The 23,219-nt window shown below is 41.0% G+C and overlaps 1 protein-coding gene across 1 annotated transcript in view; it reads right to left on the bottom strand.

Moving 5' to 3' along the window:
* Window positions 1–15,014, bottom strand: part of LOC137370298 (arf-GAP with SH3 domain, ANK repeat and PH domain-containing protein 1-like) — a 443,522-nt gene extending 428,508 nt beyond the window's left edge. Inside the window, exon 1 of the mRNA XM_068032677.1 lies at window positions 14,582–15,014. Coding sequence (XP_067888778.1) covers window positions 14,582–14,707 — 126 coding nt within the window. The 5' untranslated portion in view covers window positions 14,708–15,014. The remainder of the gene's footprint in view (window positions 1–14,581) is intronic.
* Window positions 15,015–23,219: the final 8,205 nt, after the last annotated feature.

Genomic DNA, 23,219 nt, shown 5'->3' with positions numbered 1-23,219 from the left:
CCAAGCTGAGGTTTAAAAAGCAAAAATCTTTCATACTAGTTGCTGACTATACTGGCACAACAAAGGGAGTCATAATTAATCTGAATGTTTACAACTGATAACAGGTGCTGTAATTAGGCTCTCAAACACAAAGGTTACACAAGTGACTTGGTCTGTTCTGCTTATCTGAAAAGTTTTTAAAATTCAAGGTTCCCGTGTTAAGGGGGGGTGGGGGGAGGAGCCTGGATAAGCAACGAGGGCAAGAGCGAGTGGCTAAGGAAAGGCAGCGGCCGGGGCAGGCGGGTGATGAAGCAGGGAGGCAGGAAGCAAGTGGCTGAGAGGAGACAGTGGTGAGGTGGAGAGCGTGCGGCAAGAAGACGGGCACAGGAGGGAGCGGTGAAGAGAAGTGCAATGGCAGGACGAAGCGGGGTTCTATTGGGGGTGGGTTGGAGGCGGTGATTGCAACCATTGAGGGCGCTTGGGTTTAATTTGTTTTTTCTGACAAATTGAGCAGTGCCATCTTTATTACTGGCAGCTGCCTGAGACATTACAGACGTTTCAGTAGATGAGGCTGCATTTGCACATGTGCCAGTACTGCGCCACCTAGTGGGTGCGTTATCAAACACAGCCTAACAAAAAACAGAAAAGTACCTTTCTCAACGACATATGTGCTTAGCTTCTGCAACAACTGTCACAACTGTTCCAAGATTACTTGAACTCCCAAGTGTTTAAAAAAATTTCTAGTATCAGCCACACTTAAAGAAATATAGAAATGCTGCAACTAAGAGATAAAGCTTCTATTTGAAAAATCTAAGAAGAAAGCTGCTGATGGATGTCAGACAATTCTGCCAACTACACGTGTTCAGAATGACAAGTACGGTTGGCAACTCCCTTCAATTGTTTTGGTAGTGTCTTGAAGTAAAAACTTTAAAGCAGGTATTAAAAGACAAAAAATACAATTCTATGGGTATATTTTAGTGTGAATGTATAAATGTTTGATCTTTTAACTTTGTTCAAAACCTTATTTAGGCTTTTAAAAACTTCCAAGTAGAAAATGGTGACTGAAAGGACTTGGATATTGCTTTCATATGTTGCAAACAGTTCTCCTCCTGCTTTGTTTGTACCTTCTCTTGACTGACGTCAGTTTTCATAAATCCTTAGTAATTTCACATTGGTAGCGACCTTCCTCAATCTCAAATTTTACTTTTCCTGCCTTCAATTTGCTACTGTTTTCCTTTGAGACAATTAACAATCAGTCCTTAGCAAAGACCTCAGTTTCATCCCCTTACATTCCCACCTCAATGAATTGCAAATTTGGCACGTGCTGAGCTCTTCCTCCATTGCCTTCGCCTCTGCGCCCAGTTCTTTAGTTAGGAGTCTATCCCCACACAGCAAACCCTTATACCCATCTCCAGTATGAACTCCCCTGGACCCCTCCCTCAGACCTCTTACCTTCGAGACTTTTTTTCATTGAGGCCTGCCGGTGTGACATTGGCCATCTCAATTTCTGTGCTCCCCTCATTCATTCGATCCTGTCCTCGCCTGAACCTGCAGCACCCCATTCTCTTGGGTCCAACCCTAACATTCTCAACAAACCCCCAGACAAGGGTGGAGCTGTTGTTGTTCTGGCAGACCAACTTCTATCTAGCATAGGCCAAATACCAACTCTGACATATCCTGCTACCTCCCACTGGACCATGATCCTCACCACTGAACATCAAGTCATTGTATCCAGGACCGTCATTGAATTCACCTCCTTGGGAGTTCTTTCCTCCACGACCTCCGACCTCATTGTCCCCCAACACTAAACAGCCCACTTCTACCCAAGATCCACAAACCATGACTGCCCTGGTAGACCCATTGTTTCAGCCTGTTCCTTCCCTACTGAAGTGATTGCCTCCTATCTCGACTCTTCCAATTCCCTCAATCACTTCAACAGTTTCCTGATCTGAACTGTCTCCTCTTCGCCACTGACGCCTAATCTCTCTACACCTCCATTCCCCATCAGGATGGTCTGAGAGCTCTCCCCTTCCTTGAATGGAGGCCCAACCAGTCCCCATCCACCACCACCCTCCTCCACATGGCTGAACTTGTTCTCTCAGTGAACAACTTCTCCTTTGATTCCACTCATTTCTTCCAAATAAGAGATATTGCTGTGTGCTGCACAGGTCCTAGCTATGCCTGTCTTTCCGTGAGATATGTGGAACATTCTTTATTCCAATTCTACTCAGGCCCCCTTCTTCATCTCTTTTTCCAGTAATGGTGCAGTTTTCCGCCTTTAACTTGAACTGGAAAATTTAATCGGCTTTGCATCCAGTTTCCACCCTTCTCCGACTCTTCCCTTCCATACCTTGACTCTGTCTCCATTTCTGAGGATACACTACCAACCAATATTCACTATAAGCCCACTGATTCCCACAACTAGCTTAACTACACTTCCTCACACCCTGCTAGGACTCTATCCCATTCTCAACTTTTCTCCATCTTTGTCGCATCTGTTCCGATGACATAACCTTCCATACTAGCACTTCTGATGTCTTCCTTTTTCCTCAACCAAGGATTCCGCACCCACCACCCCCCGCACCATGTTTGACAGGGCCCTTGACCGTGTCCGTTCAATTAAATGCACTTCTGCCCTCATGCCTTCCCCTGCCCTTGTCGTTACCTTCCACACACCAGCCTCCATATTCAATGGGTCATCCTCCGCCATCTCCAGCGTGATGGCACCACCAAATACAAGATCCCCTCCCCTCCCAGCATTGTGGAAAGGCTGTTCCCTCCACAATACCCTGGTACACTCCTCAGTCACCCCCAACTTCCCCTCCTCTTTCCACAGCAGCTTTCCATGAAAGCACAGGAGATGCAGAACCTTCCCCTTTACCTCCTCTTTTCTCACTGCTGTCATGGCCCTGTAGTTTTTATTCGCAGTATGAGGTTTGCCTTTAAGGCTTGTAAGGGATCAGTATTGCTTTAAGAACCAGCAAGCCTCAGGCATTGTAGGAAGGTGCATTTTCGCTGCCTTAGAAACAGCCATTTGGAGACAGCGATTCAAAGGGTGCATTCTCGATGCCATGGAAACAGCCACTGGGAGTGAACCTGATGCGATACATTTGTTTCAATTCAGTTTGAACTGATTTTTATTGAGATAGTTTGTGCTAACAGAACACACAGACACAGAGGACACAGACAGCTGTGGTGTTCAGCTACCTGAAAAAAAGCTCTCAACCATTGAAACTGAAGGAAGGGGATTTTAGTCTGTTTAATTATCTCTCAAAGTTCTAAAACATCAAGCCAAAACAGAGATCTCTGGTAATTTAAATTGAAGAAAAGGAGGTTAGACTGTGACAATCTTTTACCCCTCAAAAAACTCTCAAGTCAGATTGATTCTGTTTGAATTGTTTGAAAGTTGTTAATTGTTGAAATTCACTGGAGAAGGAAAGCACCATCCTGCAAGGACTTCGAGCAACATTGAACTGTAAATTTGCAAGGACTCTAATTTTTTCTATTTTAAATGTTGTTTATATCTTCCAAGTGTTTAAGAATTTAGTTCCTCTAATTAAAGAGTTAATTTGTTGATTTAAAGACACCTGGTTTGGTTAGCCTCATTCGGGGGTTAATAGATGGTACAATTTGGCTGGGTCTTTAATTTGGAAAGTTTTACATGATATGTTAGCCGATCTGTGGAACGGCGGGATTGAATTAACAGTGCGTTAGTCCCACCACAATCAGAATCGTATATTTTGATTGGGGGCTTTGATAGGAGCAGTCGGTCATAACACTGTCCAAGACCCCAATCATTCTAAGTGAAAAAGCGATTTACTTGTATCTCTTTCAATTTAGTACACCGTATTCCCTGCTCACAATGTGAGCTCTTCTACACTGGGGAGACCAAAAGCAGATTGGGTGACTGTTTTGCAGAACACCTCCATTCAGCCCACAAGCATGACGCCAAGCTTCCAGTCATTTAAATTCGCCACTTTGCCCCCACTCTGACCCTTCTGTCCTCTGCCTCCTGCAGTGTTCCAATGAAGCTCAATGCAAGCTCAAGGAACACCTTATCTTTCGACTCAGCCCTTTACAGCCTTCTGGACTCAATACTGAGTTCAACAATTTAAGAACGCAACCTCTGTCCCCATTTTGTTTCCTTTTTTTTTTCATTTCGCTTTTTCCTTTCTTTTGCTTTCAGACAGCAGCTGTTCATGATTCTACCATTCACACCTCCTCTAGACAGATCTTTTGTTTCTTTACCTAGCACTCCCTTTGGCCCTTCACCAGCAACTCTGGTCATTTAATCTCTCCTGCCTTCCACCCTATCACAGAGACTTTCCCTTTTGTTCTTCTCCCACCCTTACCCCTTTCACTTGCTCAAAACCTTTTGCATTTCTAACTTTTCCCAATTCTGATGAAAGGTCACAGACTTCAAACATTAATTCTGTTTCTCTCTCCACAGATGCTGCCTGGCCTGCTAAGTATTTCCAACATTTTCTGTTTTTATTATAGCAAATTAGTGAAGTGAGACGAAAATGCTACTTTGGAAGTAGTTAGGACACTTAAAAGTCTTGCATATAGTGTAAGGGGTAAAAACATAGAAAATAGGAGTAGGCCATTTGGCTGTTCGGGCCTGCTCCGCCATTCAAAAAAGATCATGGTTGATGGTCTAATTCAGTACCCTGTTCCCGCTTTCTCCCCATACCCCTTGATCCCTTTGGTGTTAAGAGCACTGGAAGAAACAATCATGATATCTGGATATCTGGGAGCCTTACCAATGTCCGATATGAATGACAGAGCAATCTGGAGCCTCTCCTCAGCCTTGGTGATTTCAATCTCCAGCTCAGCTCCACTTGCCTCCTTCTAATCTGAATTCACTACCATCTTGTCCTTCCTATACCTCTCCAAAGGTCACCCCTTAACCTTACATCTCCTGCGGACTGACTACTTTGATGGTCTCGATCACAAACAAGGTAATCTTTGACCCTATATTGTCCACCTCCTTTCAACCCCACACCAGTTGTGCGCTAGATACACTCAAGCTTGCGCCCTTTGAACTTAATGAGTGAAGACAGGGAGCCATTTCAGGGCAACAACCAGGATGGGAACAAGAAAGGATTTCACTAGGGACAAGGGCTGCAAAAGGTGGGGGGAAGGAAGTGGTTGAGGAAAAAGAAATCAACGGCTGCAACAACATCGTGACAGAGGGCCAAACACTAGACATACATAACAGAAAGTTCTCATGTCTGCCAAAGAGAATTAGCATAGTCAGTATAAATGGCCAATGCCCTAAAAGCAGCCATACTGTGGAAGCAGTTCTAGTTCTGACACATGAGGAAGGATACAATGAATAATTACACAGTTCTTGACTCAAACAGAAAAGTTAAACTCTCTTTGCTTGGAAACAGACATGTTGTAAGAATGGCTCAGAGTGCTAATTAAATAAGGTGGATCAATGACTAGTGTTTAGATCTTAATTGCTCCATGTGCTGAAACCAGTGAAGGAGGGGGAGAGGGAGGAGAGAGATCATTATTGATCAGGATACCAGGAGAGCTCATGTACTCTTCTTAAAAAGTGCCATAAGATCTTTTATGTTCACCTGACAGGGTATCTGTTTAATGTCTCATCCAAAAGACAGCATCTCCTACAGTGCAGCATTCACTCTGTCAGTAGTGCACTGAAGTGTCAGCCTAGATTATGTACTCAAGGCCTACAGAAGGGCTTGAAGCCATAACCTTTGTGACCTACAGGCAAGAGTGCTACCACTGAGCCAAAGCTGAAAACCTGCCAATCCTTTACAACAGGTACTCGTTCACATGTAGCCAGAAGTTCAAAAGGAGGACACATTATCATAGGGACTAGCGGTGAACTGCCAGGATTTAAATTGAGCTAAAAACAGATAGTGCTGGAAATACTCAGCAGATCTGGCAGCATCTGTGGAGAAAGCAACAGAGTTAAGATTTCAGGTCAATGACCTTTCATCAGAACTGGCAAAGGTTAGAAATGTAATAGGTTTTGAGCAAGTGAAGCAGGGGGATGGGAGGAAGGGGGGCACGAAGACAACAAAAGGGAAGGTCCATGTTAGGACAGAGGGCGGGAGACAAAGATGTCATGGAACAAAGACAGAGAGTGGTAATAATTGTAATAAAAGACAGAGCAGACCTGATTATTTCCAGCACTTTATTTCATATTTGCAGGGCATCTGCAGTATTTTGCTTTTATTTAAATTTAGCTAGCTTTTTTAAAATGGGACACCACCTTTTTAGTTTGCTAATGAACAAGAGGATCGTGGAAAATCAAAACTGCAGCAAGATAAACAAGACTGGAGCTGGGTTTCAGTCACAAATTGAGATGCTGTTTTAAGTTTTCTCAGATGGGAGACATGCCATAGAAAGGACTAGCAGTTTTAGACACCTCCGAACACATTTACTCCATTTGGTACGAGAGACTTGATTTGAGAGTAATTTACAGTATTTGACCTTGACCAGCAATCACTCTCACTCAACAGCCAGGATGTCAAATAAAACACTGTTGGGCCTGGGTGCAGGGCTTGAAATGACAAGTGACAGAAGTCTCTCCTGTGCAATAGCAAGATTAAGTAGGCACTATTTAACACCAACATGTCTGGAACTACAGTTTGCAAGGCCAGTAGGGGTTACCAGAAGCACCTTCGCTGCCTCTTCTCTCATCTTCTATCCTACTCTGGTAATCACGGGTATTGAAGAAAATGTGCAAAAGCATTTCCAAGAGAAAGACAGGCAAGTCTCACAGCCTGAAATAAGATGCAACAATAGATGTGCATTTTGTCAACAAGTGGAGCACACTGAGAAAAAGCTGAAGGGTAGCATTAGTCACAATGAATAATGAACCTATAACAAAGTAGGATGATGTGAAAGTAGGCATCTTCAAGGTTCACTCCAGCTAGCTAGTCTCTTGGACACTCTGCCTTAATGGCAAAGTTGTATTACCATCTTGATTTTTGCCTTCCTAAGGAATTTAAAGCTCTGAAATCTATGAACAGATAGTTTCCCAACAAATTGGTAGGATACAAGGAACTACCTTGAAAGAAAGCCATCCTTTTCCTGTTTTGGAAGAATTAGCTCAGGTACCATAACAGTTACCACTGCTAGTCCCAATAGGTAGATATGCTGATGCCAGACTGAGGCAGACAATCAAACTGAACTACTTCACAAAAATTACAGGGTATTATCCTGAAACGAAATAGGATTCCCAGAAGGAACCTCAGCAAACAGAGCGAAACAGCTAAAAAAAAATGTTGGGGTGTAAGCCACACATGTGCCATGAAGCAAAACGGATCTATTTTAAGGCCAATGGCTTTCAGAGATCAAGCATTTGAAGATGTTAATACATTGAAAATGTAACTCATTGATGCAAGAAATTGTTACCCCTGAAGTGGTACCTAAAGATCTACTTCATCTTAACTCAGATCCTCAAATCAGTATGAGCAAATATACCGAGCACAGACACATGCTTGATCCATTTCCCATTCTTCGCTGCATCCAGCAGCAGCTGTGGCATCTCCAAACAAGGTGAAGGAAATACCATACTTTGGCAGTCTCTGACAACCAGTTGAAGTGGCCTGCATTGACAGTGGTTGGACATTCGCTGGGTGCCAAACGTTTTGTCTGCAGGCATCAGGCCAGGCAGGAGAAAAGGAAATTAAAAAAGGGAAATTTTACATAAATATAATGACATGAAAATTAAGTTTAGAAAAATCTACATTTTAATGAGTGATTTAACTACTTTATTTTACAACTCAATATAAAATTCCAACTAATTGTGTGGTAAGTTCTAGACCTCTAAATTTGCTACTAACTCATTGGCCCAGCATGACCTAGAGACTTGCGCCACCGTCATCAACATTTTATAACATGAAATCTTACTGTGTGCAGTTCTGGTCACCACACCAGAGGAAAGATGTGATTGGGGGAGGGTACAGGGGAGATATACAACGATGTTGCCTGGACTAGAGAATTTTAGTTATAAGGAAAGAATGGATAGGCTAGGGTTGCTTTCTTCAGAACAGAAGAGCCTGACGGGAGACCTAATTTAAGTGTATAAAATGATGAGGGACCTAGATAGAGTGGATAGGAAGGCCCAATGTGGTAGAGGCAGGAACCCTTGAAACTTGAAGTGCCGTAAACTACAAGGCTAGAGACCAAGAGCCGGAAAGTGGGATTAGACTGGATGACAGTTCTGAAGAAAGGTCACTGACCTGAAACGTTAACGCTGCTTCTCTCTCCACAGATGCTGCCAGACTTGCTGAGTATTTCCAGCATTTCTTGTTTTTATTTCAGACTTCCAGCATCTGCAGTATTTTGCTTTTATATTAGACTGGATGGCTCCTTGTCGGCCGGCATGACCAGGATAGGCCGAATGGCCTCCTTCCGGCTGTAAATTTCTATGATTCTAAATCCCCAGGTCATAATGCATAAGTAACCGACTCCATTACTTAAAGACCATAATTTCTTAGTATTTTTGTGCCACTGTGCTGAGACCATCTTCAAAATATTTAAATTATAACAGCCTTGTCCCAATTAAAATCAATGGCAATCAAATTTTCTGAATTAACGTTACTTTGATCACTGCCAATTAGACTGTTAGAAGAATGCGCTGCTGGGCTCAGTATATTTGGCATGACACGAATAAGAAAAAAAAAGGAATATTTTGGTTTTAAATGCAGATCAATGTAAACAACCTATATTCAAATTAATTAGCTCAGATAAGGTGCATATTTTGTGAATCATTAAATTGTATTAAAGAGACTGCTTATAAAAAGTTGTCATTCAAAGCAGCAGGTCTGATGAGCACGACTCTTGATGGAAACAGTTCATTTGAGATTTGTGTTTATACAAGTGATCATGGGCAAGACTAAAATTACACCTCTAATTGCTATCAGTAGTAAAGCCTGGCTACGCGACCCGAACCTGACTAGACCCGACTATATGTGTCAGGTTCCAGTCAGGTCGGGTCGAAATTCCGAGTCCAGCATTCGGGCTCGGGTTCAGGTCGGGCTGGACACTGCTTCTGGGATGTCGCGTGATCAGTCTTACCCATGATTCCCCACAACGCCAGCTGCAGGAATAGCCTGCTGCTGGAACAGATGGAAATTAGTGTTGGGTTGGGTCGAGTCGGGCACGAAAAAAAAATTAAAGGGCCCGGGCTGGCTGTGGTCAGTTCGGGCCCAGGTCGCGTTTTAATTTTATACCCGAGCCAGACTTTAATCAGTAGCCCAGTAAAATGCTCATGCCTTCTATTTAAATTTACAACCATTTCATTGTGTTGTATTTTATTTACACCACACCCTCTCAGTTTTGCAGAAATATTGTACTTGCACATTCCGCTACAGTAATCTGTCCGTAGCTGTAATGAGTTGCCAATCAGGTGCAAAGAGAAAGAAGAGAGTTTGTGCTTGTCCTTGTGTGACTGCAACATCTGTTCCATGCTCAATTCCTGTCACTAATCAACACAAGTCAATTTCAAGCCCACCCATACAACACTTTGAATGGACAAAATATTTAATGAAACATTGCCAGAGACCACATGCAATCTTTCATTGGCCAGTTTGATTGTCAATTGTGTGCACATGTTCCCATCCCCGAGGGATTGCTATCACATTATTTACTATTTATACAATATTCAGTGACTTGTCAGTTGCATTGATTTATATTGCTTTCAACAAAGCAGAGATCTATATATACACACACACACTGATTAAACATATAAATAATGCAAAATTGTTTGCACTGAATTCCAGGTTACTGAACTTAAATAGTAATGTGATGCATATTTTAATCAGGTAATTTGTTTTATTAAAGCCCAAATACAGTAATGTGCTAGTTCAACTGTTACACAAAGCACGTCCTTTTACTACATTACTTTTTGAGGTGAACTGTTTCAGAAGAGAATACTTAGTCATAGAGTTATACAACACAGAAACAGGCCCTTTGGCCCATCGTGTCTGTGCCAGCCATCAAGCACCTATCTATTCTAATCCCATTTTCCAGCACTTGGCCCGTAGCCTTGTATGCTATAGCATTTCAAGTGCTCATCTAAAGACTTCTTAAATGTTGTGAAGGTTCCTGCCTCTACCGCCCCTTCAGGCAGTGTGTTCCAGATTCCAACCACCCTCTGGGTGAAAAAAAAATTTCCTCAAATCCCCTCTAAACCTCCTGCCCCTTACCTTAACTATATGCCCCCTAGATATTGACACCTCCACCAAGGGAAAAAGTTTCTTCCTAACTACCCTATCTATGCCCCTCATATTTCTGTACACCTCAATCAGGTCCCCCCCTCAGCCTTCGCTGCTCTAAGAAAAACAACCCTAGCCTATCCAGTCTCTCTTCATAACTGAAATGCTCCAGCCCAGGCAACATCCTGGTGAATCTCCTCTGCACCCGCTCCAGTTCAATCACATCCTACCTCTGAGTGGCGACCAGAACTGTACACAGTACTCCAGCTGTGGCCTAACTAGCGTTTTATACTGTTCCATCATAACCTCCCTGCTCTTATATTCTATGCCTCAGCTAATAAAGGCAAGTATCCCATATGCCTTCCTAACCACCTTATCTACCTGTGCTGCTGCCTTCAGTGTTCTATGGACACGTACACCAAGGTCCCTCTGACCCTCTGTACTTCCTAGAGCCCTACCATCTATTGTATATTCCCTTGTCTTGCTTGTCCTCCCAAAATGCATCAACTCTCACTTCTCAGGATTAAATTCCATTTGCCACTGCTCTGTCCATTTTACCAGCCCATCTATATTGTCCTGTAATCTAAGGCTTTCCTCCTTACTATTTACGACACCACCAATTTTCGTGTCTTACTTAGTGCCTTTGCCTTTTCCCATTGCTGCAGAGATATTCACTGGCTGCACTGCTCCAGTTGCTGGCACGTTTGCTGTGACATATTCCAATGAGCTCTCCAATAGATTTGCCACTGGAGAATCAGGGAGGACAACAGTCTGACTTAGAGTTCATTACAGTATTACCATTGCAGAGCCACCTTCTCAATGTATCAACCCATTCAAATATTCACAGGAGCTGAGGCACAGCCTGCAATACACATTGCCCACAACTCCAATAACTGATTTGAATGTTTACTATTGCCAAAATGTATCAAATACATTAAATATCAGTGCCTTGGTCATATACTGACTCTCACCTTTTAAACGAACATGTTTGAAATTTGTAGAACTTAACAAGAAGCCAGACATTCTGAGAGCACAAGAGTAGTGAATAATTACAAACTAGAAAACAACATTCTTTACATTCAAACAACTAGATTTCTCTTTAATGGAGTTAATAAATTAAGACCTACTTTATATTATCTGTTCAATACATTGATAGTAGAACCGGATATCAAAAGGTTCATATAGATTACTGAAGAATCAATTAACTAGAACTGCTACAAAGAATTATCAGGGCATTGATTATACATCGATTCACAGCTTTTAAAAACAGCTCTAAGTAAGGGACAAGACTTTTAACCACAAATATACATAACAGTGCTCAACATTAAGTGGGAATAGGCATAATACTGGAAGCTTCATCAGGGGTTCTCTTTTAGGATAGTTAATCTCCTCTAGCAACTATTGCCTTTAATTGAGCTTCCTCTAAAAGAACGGAGAGGGTTTGCAGTAACATAAATCAGGTGTCATACATCTATGAATAATCTTATCCTAATAGCATTAAACGTCAAAGCACAGAATCTGCATTACTAAACAACAACCTTGCATTTACATACTGCCTTTGTTACTAATTTTCTAAGGCCCTCAAGAGGAGAAAGACACCAAGCAAGGATTAAGAGAAGAGACCAAAAACGATCAAAAAGACAGTCTTTGAGGAGGCTTTTAACTCTGAGAAGCAACAGTGAGGTAATGGGGTTCTAGACGAGCACGCCACAGAGTGGGGTCAAGTTGACTGAAGGGTCCACAGCTAATGATGGATAGAGGGGATTACACCATAGGCTAGAATCAGAAGCCCAAAGGACACATGTCCACATGCTCAATATTCACTAAACTGAAAAGAACTGCACTCAGATACATTTATGCCATTATATTAAGATTTTCAAACCACAATAATTGTAGCTGTGGCCTAAATATCCTTGTAAACAGAAGCTCATTTATTACTATTGCTGAAGACATACGTTTCCATTCGACACTGATCAAACCCAATGGCTGAGCATTGGTCAAATCTAGTATGACACAAACCAATGTTTCACCATTCACTGCTTATCAATACCACTTATACTCAATTGTACACATCCTTTTGATGCCGTGCACCACATGATGTATGAAGTATGTGTGCCAGTTATGTTATACTGTCCACACATACTGGGTGCTTCAGCTTCCTCCAGAACAAAGTAGTACTCTGCTTACAAAGAGTTATGTATTCAGTGCATTGTGCAGCATATGTCTGGATCCATGAAAATCCTATAAATTTTGAATGATGACAGATTCAATCATGAATTTTCCTGTCATAAGACAGGACCAGTTCTTACTTGATGTACTGGTATAAAATTACACTATGGGAAAATTCAGGCTTGTACCAATATGCTTTAATGCTGCTAAGTCAACGTCAACACCAGCTCTTAATTCAATGTTATATCTTCAGACATATTCTAACTTTAGATGGGAAAAATCTATGAGTGCATTTCTATGTGCTTCTTGCAGTTTAAGAAGAAGTCACACTAAAGTTTCACATCCTTGTCTTTATGCTTCATTAAAATCTTAACACTGGAACGAACAACTACTGATAAGAATATTCCACAATGAGCATTCTGCATGTCTGCAGTCATTTAAGCATTAACTAATGATAGCTCAAAGAATTTCGAATTGATACATACGGTCTGCACCATGAGTTGGAGAAAGCACTGAACATTTCAAAATGCAATATTTGACATATTGCATTGAGTATTTTTTCAATGAATATCAACACGAGGTATTACCACTAGCAGCTCCCTCCTCCATAGTTCTTACTTTTAACTACCTCTTCTCCAAGATTTTTTTCATGTGACATACATTACCACGAATGACTAGAGAGCTCTCAAAACTCAGTCCAACTTTACCAAATGCATTCCTGCATCTTTTAATAGATCACAAGCAATAGCTGGAGATCATGAACAAAATTATTTAATTCTTTATAATTTCCAGTCTCAATTCTAGTTGCACACCTGCTCATTTAAACACAGTACTATACGAAATGTGAAATATTTAAACTTTACATTAACACACTACCAGTACAACACAAATATACTCCATAGTGCAAGTAAAGTAAGGCTGCCTGTAATTCTGCTGACATGATATCCTCTGGAATGGAGAAATCCAGTTACTCTTCTCCACTGGCAGTCCTCATATCCACGTAGTTAATCGTTAAATAGAGACAAGATGTATTCTCGCAATGATATACTTATCAGAGAAGCATTCAAACTATGCCCACCATATACCATACACTCAACACCCAGTTCAAAAACAACACTGTCCAAAACTCTGACTGGCTAGCTGCCATCCTCCTCGATGAAGGAATGATGCATGGCACAGGGAGATATACAGGATCGATTTACTCTTTTATACGCCCCTTTTTTCAGAAACTTCCACATTTTCCTGGAGAACCCTGTGAAACCAACTGAGCGAAGACGCAGCCTAAGGCCCTGCTACCACCTCAATTTTGCACCAAGGGCAACTCTTAAAGGCTGTCAGAGATGGAAGAAAAGCCGACAGGAAAACACAACTGTTTAAAAACTTTAGTTATCAGCCAGGACGTAAAAAAACCCAGCGGTAAACAATATGAAGGATATTAAAACACAAAATAAACAGAGAAAAAATTTGATTTTCAAACTACTGCACAGCCCATTTATGGGTTTACGTATGACGGCGACAGAAAATCCAATTGATCCTGCAAGTTTAATAAAAAGTGGACAGTGTGTAAACATTGACGTTACCACAAATATCGGAACAAAATTCGCTTATCCTTCCGCAATACGAAAGCCGTGGTATAAAACTACCTTCCATCAAGCTTAGGCAAAAACATGATAAAAAAAAATTGCAAGTCTTTTACTGACACATGCACACGCAACTATTAAAATGAGAAAATTCACTGCGTGTTCCAAGTTTCTCTGCCCATCTCTGAACTGGATCGAGTCATGTAATATTCCACAACACACAGCAAAATAAAACCCAATGGAAATGTGGTTCAAATTAAAAAGGGGAGCGGGAGGGGGAAGGAGGAGGAGGAGGGCTGTTCCAGCTCACAGAGACTGGCTTTAAGGGTTTGCTGAACAACGTTGCCAGAGAGAGATGCATCAACTACCCCATCCAGCGGCACCAGCATCGCCTGCCAGAATTAGCCCCACGGCTCCAACACTTCAATTATGTAACAAGAAATACGCAGACTTAAAGGGAAGCAGCGGCAAAGAGGGAGATTAAAAAAAAAACCGTGCGCTGGGAGGGGGAGAAACACCGGGCGGTGTATGATAGATAGATAGATAGATGGCTGCCTTTCTCTCACCCTCTCTCCCCCAGCCCTCTTTCCCTCTTGTTCCTTCTTCCTTCCTGTCCCGACTTTTTGGGCGCCGTTTATTGTTGCTCCTTACCTCCTCGAGCAGGGACGCCGTGTTCCTGCAGTTGAGCAGTTTGGTGGTGAAGCTGGACGTGGTCGGCGAGTTGTAATCTTCTGTCGTCTCGGCGATAAATTCCGACACCGAGATTTGATCGGGCATCCTTCACGGCGGCGGCAGAGGAGGAGATGAGGAGAAAGCCGAGAACGGCGATGGTGGTCCAGGTGGTGATGTTGATGGTGGTGACGAGGGGTTTTCAAGATCAACAGAGGGAGGAGGGGGGGGGGAAAGAGAAATAATACGAGAGCAGATTAATCATAAGCGCTCGCACTGACGCTCCAGGTCGACGGCGGCTCCCTTCTCGCAGCGGCAGTAACCGGCTCGCGCGCCCTGCGTCTCCAGCTCGAGCTCAGCGGTAGGTTCGTTTCTGAGTCTCTCGCTCAGGCAGGCGGTTGGGCGGGCGCGCACGCTTCCTCGCTCGCTCCACCCCAGCGCACGCGCACGCTTCCTCGCTCGCTCCACCCCAGCGCACGCGCGCGCCTGCCCGTCTCGCGCGGCGCTCCCCAGACATGCCGGTCACGTGGCAAAACAAGGAAGTGCTCTGCGCTTGCGTCAAAGGTGCAGCGCTGCCTCCATCTCTTTTTTTCCAAAAATATACTTTATTCATAAAAATCTGTAAAAAAAAAAGAGACATTACAAAACAGTTCCAAGTTGGCATTCCAGAAAGTACAAAAGAAATCAGTTTGCTTCAACATGAGTTGCCTCACAACCATTGCATGCCATTTTACATGCAACGTACATTTGCATTACACAGCAAAACCATATTTTGGTGCAGACAGCCTAGGGGTTTTACACAGGTTCCAGACCCTTGGTATTCTGTAGCGGGAGAACCTTACACCATGGCCTTTCCCCATTGAGCCTTTCCTCTGATTTGTTGTTTAGATAGTGGGTGGAATGGGGGCTTTTTATTTTCTTTTCCCAGTCAAGTTTCTCACCTCCTTGTGAATATGCCCTACTTAAGATGGTTGTCTCCTAATCACTCAGGGACATGCTTTAAAACCCCTCGGGCTGTATGCACCAAAATATGTTTTGCACGTAAAATGGAATGGCAAGAGGTGTGAGGAAACTCATGTTCTGTATCAAAGGAATTTGATCTCTATTGCACTTTATAAAATGTCAAGTTTGAACTGTTTTGTAATGTATTTTTACAGATTTTTATGAATAAAGTATATTTTTGGGGAAAAAAATCACTCAGGGACATGCCACACACTGCTTTCTCACACAACTCTGCTTCTTTCATTAAGTGCTACCTTTTATCAAATCAAAATCAATGGGCTGGGGGGAGAGGGTAAATTGGGCAGAGGGTGGAGAACGGACAAAACTTGGGACCAGATAATTTAGGTGATCATGCAAAATCATGAAAAACCTTAATAATTAATGCCTGCACATTGTAAAATATAGAAACATACAGGGCAGTGTGAAGTGGAATGGGCGGCACAGTGGCGCAGTGGTTAGCACCGCAGCCTCACAGCTCCAGCGACCTGGGTTCAGTTTTGGATACTGCCTGTGTGGAGTTTGCAAGTTCTCCCTGTGTCTGCGTGGGTTTTCGCCGGGTACTCGGGTTTCCTCCCACCACCAAAAGACTTGCAGGTTGATAGGTAAATTGGTCATTATAAATTGCCCCTAGTATAAGTAGGTGGTAGGAGAATATAGGGACAGGTGGGGATGTGATAGGAATATGGGATTAGCGTAGGATTAGTATAAATGGGTGGTTGATGGTCGGCACAGACTCAGTGGGCCAAAGGGCCTGTTTCAGTGCTGTATCTCTAAATAATAAAGTAAAATAAAAATACACTAGTTGGCTCTTATGGAATAACCCACTAATGTGAATTGATGGACTAAATAACTGTTTCTGTTCTATAATATACTTTTAAGTGCAAGGAAAACTTCTATGTTTAACTTTTACTATCAGGTTCACAGTTTAGAAATGTCAGGATTGCTTGCTTAAAAAGCTGGCTTTAACAAACATAAATGGCAACCTTCAACAGAAATACAAACATCTGCAAAATAAGAGAAGGACAAGAAGCCTGCTTACATGCATGTCCTACTCATATGCCTTTCCTCAAGGTTCACTGAAGCCATTTGTAATTCTTACATTCAAACAAAATTATCTGATTTAGTGGTTCTCAAAGCTTTATCAGGCTGGGTGCCATCATAAAACTTTCAACCTCTCATGCCCTTCTAATTAAAATTACTGGTAATGGTAAATCACTCCTTCATTTCTGATAATCAGTCCTCCTCTACTCCAATTCTCTCCTTGTTTCTCTATTGTTTTTCTTCTCCGTTTCTGCACTTTCACCTGCTGTGGCCCCATTCCAGTTCTGTCTCTCAGATTCTCTTACACTCTATCTCTCGATTTCTCTTGGTTGCCATTCTCCTACACTTAGTTTTGTGTTTATCACTGTATTCTCTCTCATTCAGGAGTCTCTTTGTCATTACATTTTTCTTCTATCTTTTCAGTCCTTGCATCTGCTCCATTTATTGTAATTTTTTCCTGTACTGATTTTCCAGCCTTTTATTTCCCATGCTCCAAAATATGCATACCAATGACTCCTCTCCACTCAATTTTACTGATTCCCACACCCTTCTTCCCAGTGTTGTCTGGTGCCTCCTTGTTCTTCTTGACTTCTCCACATTAAAAAATGCAATCAACTGCTCCTGCCAAACTGCAATGGTCTACCAGACCATTCCAGTAACATTTGCTAAATCCTAGTCTATGCTCACCCAACGATCCCAGCTGATGATTGCGCAACTGAACCGCATCTATTTTTGAACAGGCTTTTTGGAAAATTTCTCATGTGAACATAAAATTAATTAATGTCTGTTTTACTCAACTTTTGGGGAACCATGATGGGCTAAATTTTAATTCACTCAAAACCAATTTGCTTACAGAATTAAAATCAGGCCCATGGTGTCTGCCTCTTTACTCCATCTTAGCATTCAGGAAGCTCCATATGACCTTCTAACTTCCTATTGAGTTACAGTCTTCAATTGCTGCATTTTTGCATCATTGCCAAGTGCTTTTTTCAAATATGTCATTAAAAGAAAGGCTGCAGCCAAGCTTCTACCAAAGTGGACTTAGCAATATTGGAAACTTTATCTCTCATACAAGCTGTTAATGACTGTCTCATCTATCTCTCTCCCCTTCCAGCTTCTAAAACAAATGTGGATGTTTCTTGTGCATTTGAATGCCTGCATATCACTCGCCTTTCTCTCCTACACTGTGCAGGACCTTTTGTCTCCCTTCATGCTCATTGAAGGTCCTTCGACACAAACCACAAATGCTACTTTATCTCTCTCCCAAAATGTAATTTTTTTCACCAGGAATAATATATTAACTCTTTATTTTTCTTTATTGTTCCTTTTCTTTCTCTGTCAGCATGGTGTGGCATTCTCTCTGGATTTGAGTCTGCTCTCTCACTCTCCCTCAATATTTTTAATTAATTTAAAATTCATGACTGAGAATCCTATGTAATTTGATTCCTGTCAAGTTAGCATCCTTAATTACATCCCATTGATTTACAGTAATTTTATTTTTAGTATGCATGTAATAGTTTCTGAAGGGACAAAGATCATTTAAAAACTAAATGGTGTACACAGTCACTTTATCTGGGTACCAAGGAGAATTTTATAAATGTAAACCTTCATCTGTCATTTTAATCCAAATTAATAAATATTGTTTCTGGTAATCTATAATTATTTATGTTTTATATAATATCCTTTCAATTAAATTTAATTAAAAATAAAAAGTAGAAAAAGGAGCGTGATTGCAATAGAGAGTATATAGAAGAGATTTACAAGGATGTTGTCAAGCATGGAGAATTTTAGCTTTGAAGAAAGATTGGGTAGGCTGGGTTGTTTTCTTTGGAACAGAGGAGGCTGAGGAGAAATTTAATTGAGGTATACAAAATTATGAGAGGCCTAGATAGAGTGGATAGGAAGGACCTATCAATAACCAGGAGGCATACATTTGAAGTAATTGGCAGAAGGATTAGAGGGGAGTTGAAGAGTAATTTTATCACCCAGAGGGTGGTGGGGATCTGGAGCTCAGTGCCTGAAAAGGTGGTAGAGGCAGAAACCGTCATCGCATTTAAAAATACTTGGATATGAGCTTTAAGTGCCATAACCTACAGGGCTACGGACCAAGAGCTAGAAAGTGGCATTCAGTTGGATAGGACTTTTTCGGCTGGCACAGACATGATGGGCCAAATGGCCTCCTTCTGTGCAGTAAATTTTCTATGCTTCTAAATGTGGCATATTCTGCTATAAACTTCAATGTTGGAAGTAATTTGGTCCTGACTGCTTTAGAAAAAAGGTGTTGCAATAAAAAATTTGAGTCACTTCCATGGGTTCCATTTTTGAAAAAATGTTCTGTGCACTAAAACAGATGTTTGATCTGCTTCACATTTTGCACCAAACAATACCACATATATGCAATTAACATTATGTAGATATACCAGTGGTAGATTTCACGATTGCCACAATTTTGAGATTCAATCAATGTGTACAATCAACTCCATTTCTCACCACTGTTAAAATATATTTACTGGAAATCTAGAGACAGTTGGATTTGGTGAATCACAAAGAATCATTTATTGTGATTATGGACTGTTTCATCTGCTGAAGAGGCAAGTTTGGGAGTGTGTGGCAGCAGCAGGAAAGTAACAGAGAAAGAGAAAGGTATGCTTTATTTCCCCAAAACTGCTAACTTCAGAAAAGAGAGCTTTGGGAACAGAGTAATAAAGATTAAGCGGGAAGAAGTAAACATAAAATAATAAATCTAACAGACAGTCTGTATTGTGAATGATGAAATATGCAGACGAAGCACAAGCTGCCCTTGGCTTCCAAAATGGAATTTTTAAAAATTTACATATAAGGCTCTTTGTTTTATTTTTACTGTGGTTTCTTTTAAGCTAGAAGATTGACAATTTATCAATCCCCATTATTTCCTGCTATCTTGCCATCTTTTGTGACTATCAGAAGATACTTTTGTACACACCTCTCTCAGTTGTATGGTGTGGTCTATACCAATTTCTATCATCTTCTCTCCAGCAAACCATCTAACAATATAAAAGTATTTGTAGAATGAAAATAAAAATTAAACAGAAAACGTACTTTGAAGAAATATATATAGCTAGTGGAAGAGACTAATAAATCCTTTACAGTTGCACCTGGAAACCAAATTACTCCCTTAATTTACCTGCTATCTGTTTTGATAAATATGGAGATTCTATTGCATTTGTTTTATTACAAAATCCAGGGGTTGAAGCTACAAACTTACATTCTCCCTGTTTTCCTTTTCACACCACTACAATCAGCTGCATCACTGAAAGCTGGCAGCCAAATGAAAGCATTGCCACTGCCAGCCTTTCTGAATTTTTTAAGCCTTTCTGCTCCTGTTCACATATTGTTCAATGATTTTGCCATCCCATACTGCTGTAAACCTTACCCAGCAACTAGTGGGTATTTGCTGGTGTTGAAAAAACTGACTTTGTTTGAAAAGAACTGTACATATGCAACTGCTCAGACAACTTCCTCAATTATGGATGCTCTGTACAGGTGAATCAGCAAGAGGATGAACATTGCAATTTATAGAGCTGCTTTTTCAAGTGGTTCTGTACTATAAATGGCCTAAATAAATATGAGTCATTGAATAATATGCACAAGTATTCCCGGTGAATACTTAATATACCACTGAATTTTGCCTCCACATTTTTACCTGGAAAATGTGAAACAGAAATTTTCTCCAATGATTTTCAGCAAGTTTTAATTTTCTGGTACAAAAAAAACAGGAAACTCTCAGAAAATGAATTTGCTCATGAAAAAGGGCAAAAAAGCACAAAGTAAGCACATTTTTTAAAAAGTGCAAATGGTGCAGGTTTGATTTAGTGCCAATAATTTACAACAAAGCTGCACCAGCTTTCTAGTACTGCCAGCAGCTGCCTTATTTACACTGGAAAACTATAAAAAGAAAGGAGCAGCCAATCTTCTTTTTCTTTCCTTTATGCCAATGGGATAGAGAATATATAGGGTGCACAATTTCTGGACTATCAAGGGCTTCCCCAGGGGGAGCATATGACCTAAAACGTACCAGCAGTACATGCAGCTGATTTGTTACATTAGCTTTTATTTCATACCACATAAGACGTGTCAGAGCATGTAATAAAAAACAAACAACAAAATGTTGCAATGGTTCTGGAGCCTATAATCTACAGTGCTCATGTCTTGGACATACACATCCAAAGAGTGTTATCTGTTCTTGCCCAAGCACTGTGTTCAGCACCTTGTTTAGATTTGATAGTTCCTGCTGTTGCAAATTCACATCCTCCTAGCTGGTCATGATGTAGCACTGAGAGCAGCCAAGAAGCCAGTCACAGACCACCTCATCATTTCAGATGAAGGGTAGGACATGAAGGGGAAGGCTGATAAGAAAAAAGTGAGGGGAAGGTTGTCAATATTTTATAAAATCGAACAAATTGTTTCATGAACAAAGAATTCAAATCATTGTTTACCAAATTCAGTTCCAAAATTCACATCAATATTGTAAATGTAATAACTATGGATAATTTCTAGTCATATTTTAGGAGCATGTGTAAAAGATTTAAAATTCTAGTTGAAACATTCAACCACCATTGAAAACTGATCACAATTGCATACACAGTTATGGGAAGAATATAATCATGACACTGTATTCACCTTTTATTCAGATGGCCAATTCACAAAATAGTTAATAACAAGAAAAATTAAACTTTGTCTGCACTTTCTTTCTCTCTTGTTCTCTATTTAATACCCACACAGCCTTTTATGTTTGTCTTCTTCTTGTACATCTATCCTCCCTCTCTCACACACACACCCACACACATTGTTTTCTTTGCATCTAAACTGTTTGTCTCTTTTACATGTAACAACAACAACTTGTATTTATACAATGCCTTCAATGTAATAAACCTCCCAATGTGCTTCTCAGGGGCATTATAAAGCAAAATATGACACCAACCCACATTGGGAGATATTAGCCACATAAGGTGATATTAGGGTAAATGGCCAAAAGCTTAGTCAAAGAGATAGGCTTTAAGGATTGTCTTAAAAGAGAAAAGAGAGGTAGAGAGCCAGAGAGGTTTAGGGAGGGAATTCCAGATCTTAGGGCCTAGGCAGCTAAATGCACGATCACCATTGGTGATTGGGAATGCTCAAGAGGCCAGAATTGAGGGACGCAGATATCTCAGAGGGTTGTGGGGCTGGAGGAGACTACAGAAATAGGGAAGGGTGAGGCCATGGAGGAGTTTGAAAACAAGGATGAGATTTTAAAGTCAAAGCATTGCTTAACCGGGAATCAAAGTGGGTCAGAGAGCACAGGGATGATGGGTGAACAGGACTTGGTGTGAGTAAGCAGCGTTTTGGATGACCTATCATTTATGGAGGGTAGAATATGGGAGGCCAGCCAAGAGTGCATTGGAATAGTCAAGTCTAAAGATAACAAGGACATGATGAGGGTTTCAGCAGAAAATGAGCTGAGACAGGGGTGGAGGCGGGCAATGCAATTGCGAAAGATGCAGCTCAAATAGAGTCTGGAAGGACATATAGAAACATATAAAATATATGAAAGGATTACTATTGATCCTGGGTCTACCATTGATTCTCTGGACTGAAGGCTTCCATGAAGTCCCAATGTCCTTCACATATTAGAATAATTAAACAGAGACTGCACTCAGTAGAAAATGTCAGGTCACACAAACAGTAGCTTTCACGAAATACACAACTAGTGCAAAGAAGTCGTGAACAAGTTGTTTTGACTTGATCAACCCACACATCCTGCAAAATGTTTCTGCGGAAACTTTTAGGTGATAAAGGAAATTTGAACTAATAAATATCTGATGAAGCATCAGTATGTTCTGGCAGTAGCATCTGGGATTGCTTTGAAAATTTAGCAAAGATTTACTTTTTACTATTTTCTTCATCAATAGGGAAATTTCTCTAATATCAACAGAGCTTGTCGCTTGTTTGTTACAGTTCTTCATCTTTGTGTATTAGTGTTTTTTTATGTTTTATACTTATAGAAATTCACTGAAAACAAGCTAGTTGAGCACTCCTGACTTTTTTTTATTATTTCATGGGATGTGGGCATCGCTGGCAAGGCCAGCATTTGTTGCACATCCCGAATTGCTCTTAGCAACTGAGTGGGTTGCTAGGCCATTTCAGAGAGCAGTTAAGAGTCAACCATATTGCTGTGGGTCTGGAGGCACATGTAGGCCAGAGCAAGTAAGGATGGCAGATTTCCTTCCCTAAAGGACCTTAGTGAACCAGATAGGCATTTACAACAATTTATGATAGTTTCATGGCACCATTACTCGGACTAGCTTTCAATTCCAGTTTTTGTTATTAATCAATTGGTTTTAAATTCCACCAGCTGCCGTGGTGGGATTTGAACCTGTGTCTCGAGGGCATTAGCCTGGGCCTCTCAATTACTAAACTAGTGACATTACCACTACGCCACCATCTCTGAACTACATAAACTTACATATTTTTATGAGTATTATATAATATTTTTGTATGATAAATAATGCTATTCATATAACAATATATGAACAACGCATTCATATAATTTGAATACACT

Source organism: Heterodontus francisci, chromosome 5, assembly GCF_036365525.1.
Source record: "Heterodontus francisci isolate sHetFra1 chromosome 5, sHetFra1.hap1, whole genome shotgun sequence".
In the NCBI taxonomy this organism is placed as follows: domain Eukaryota; kingdom Metazoa; phylum Chordata; class Chondrichthyes; order Heterodontiformes; family Heterodontidae; genus Heterodontus; species Heterodontus francisci.
Note: the sequence above shows the minus strand (reverse complement) of the source record. Positions and strands in the feature narration are given on the sequence as shown.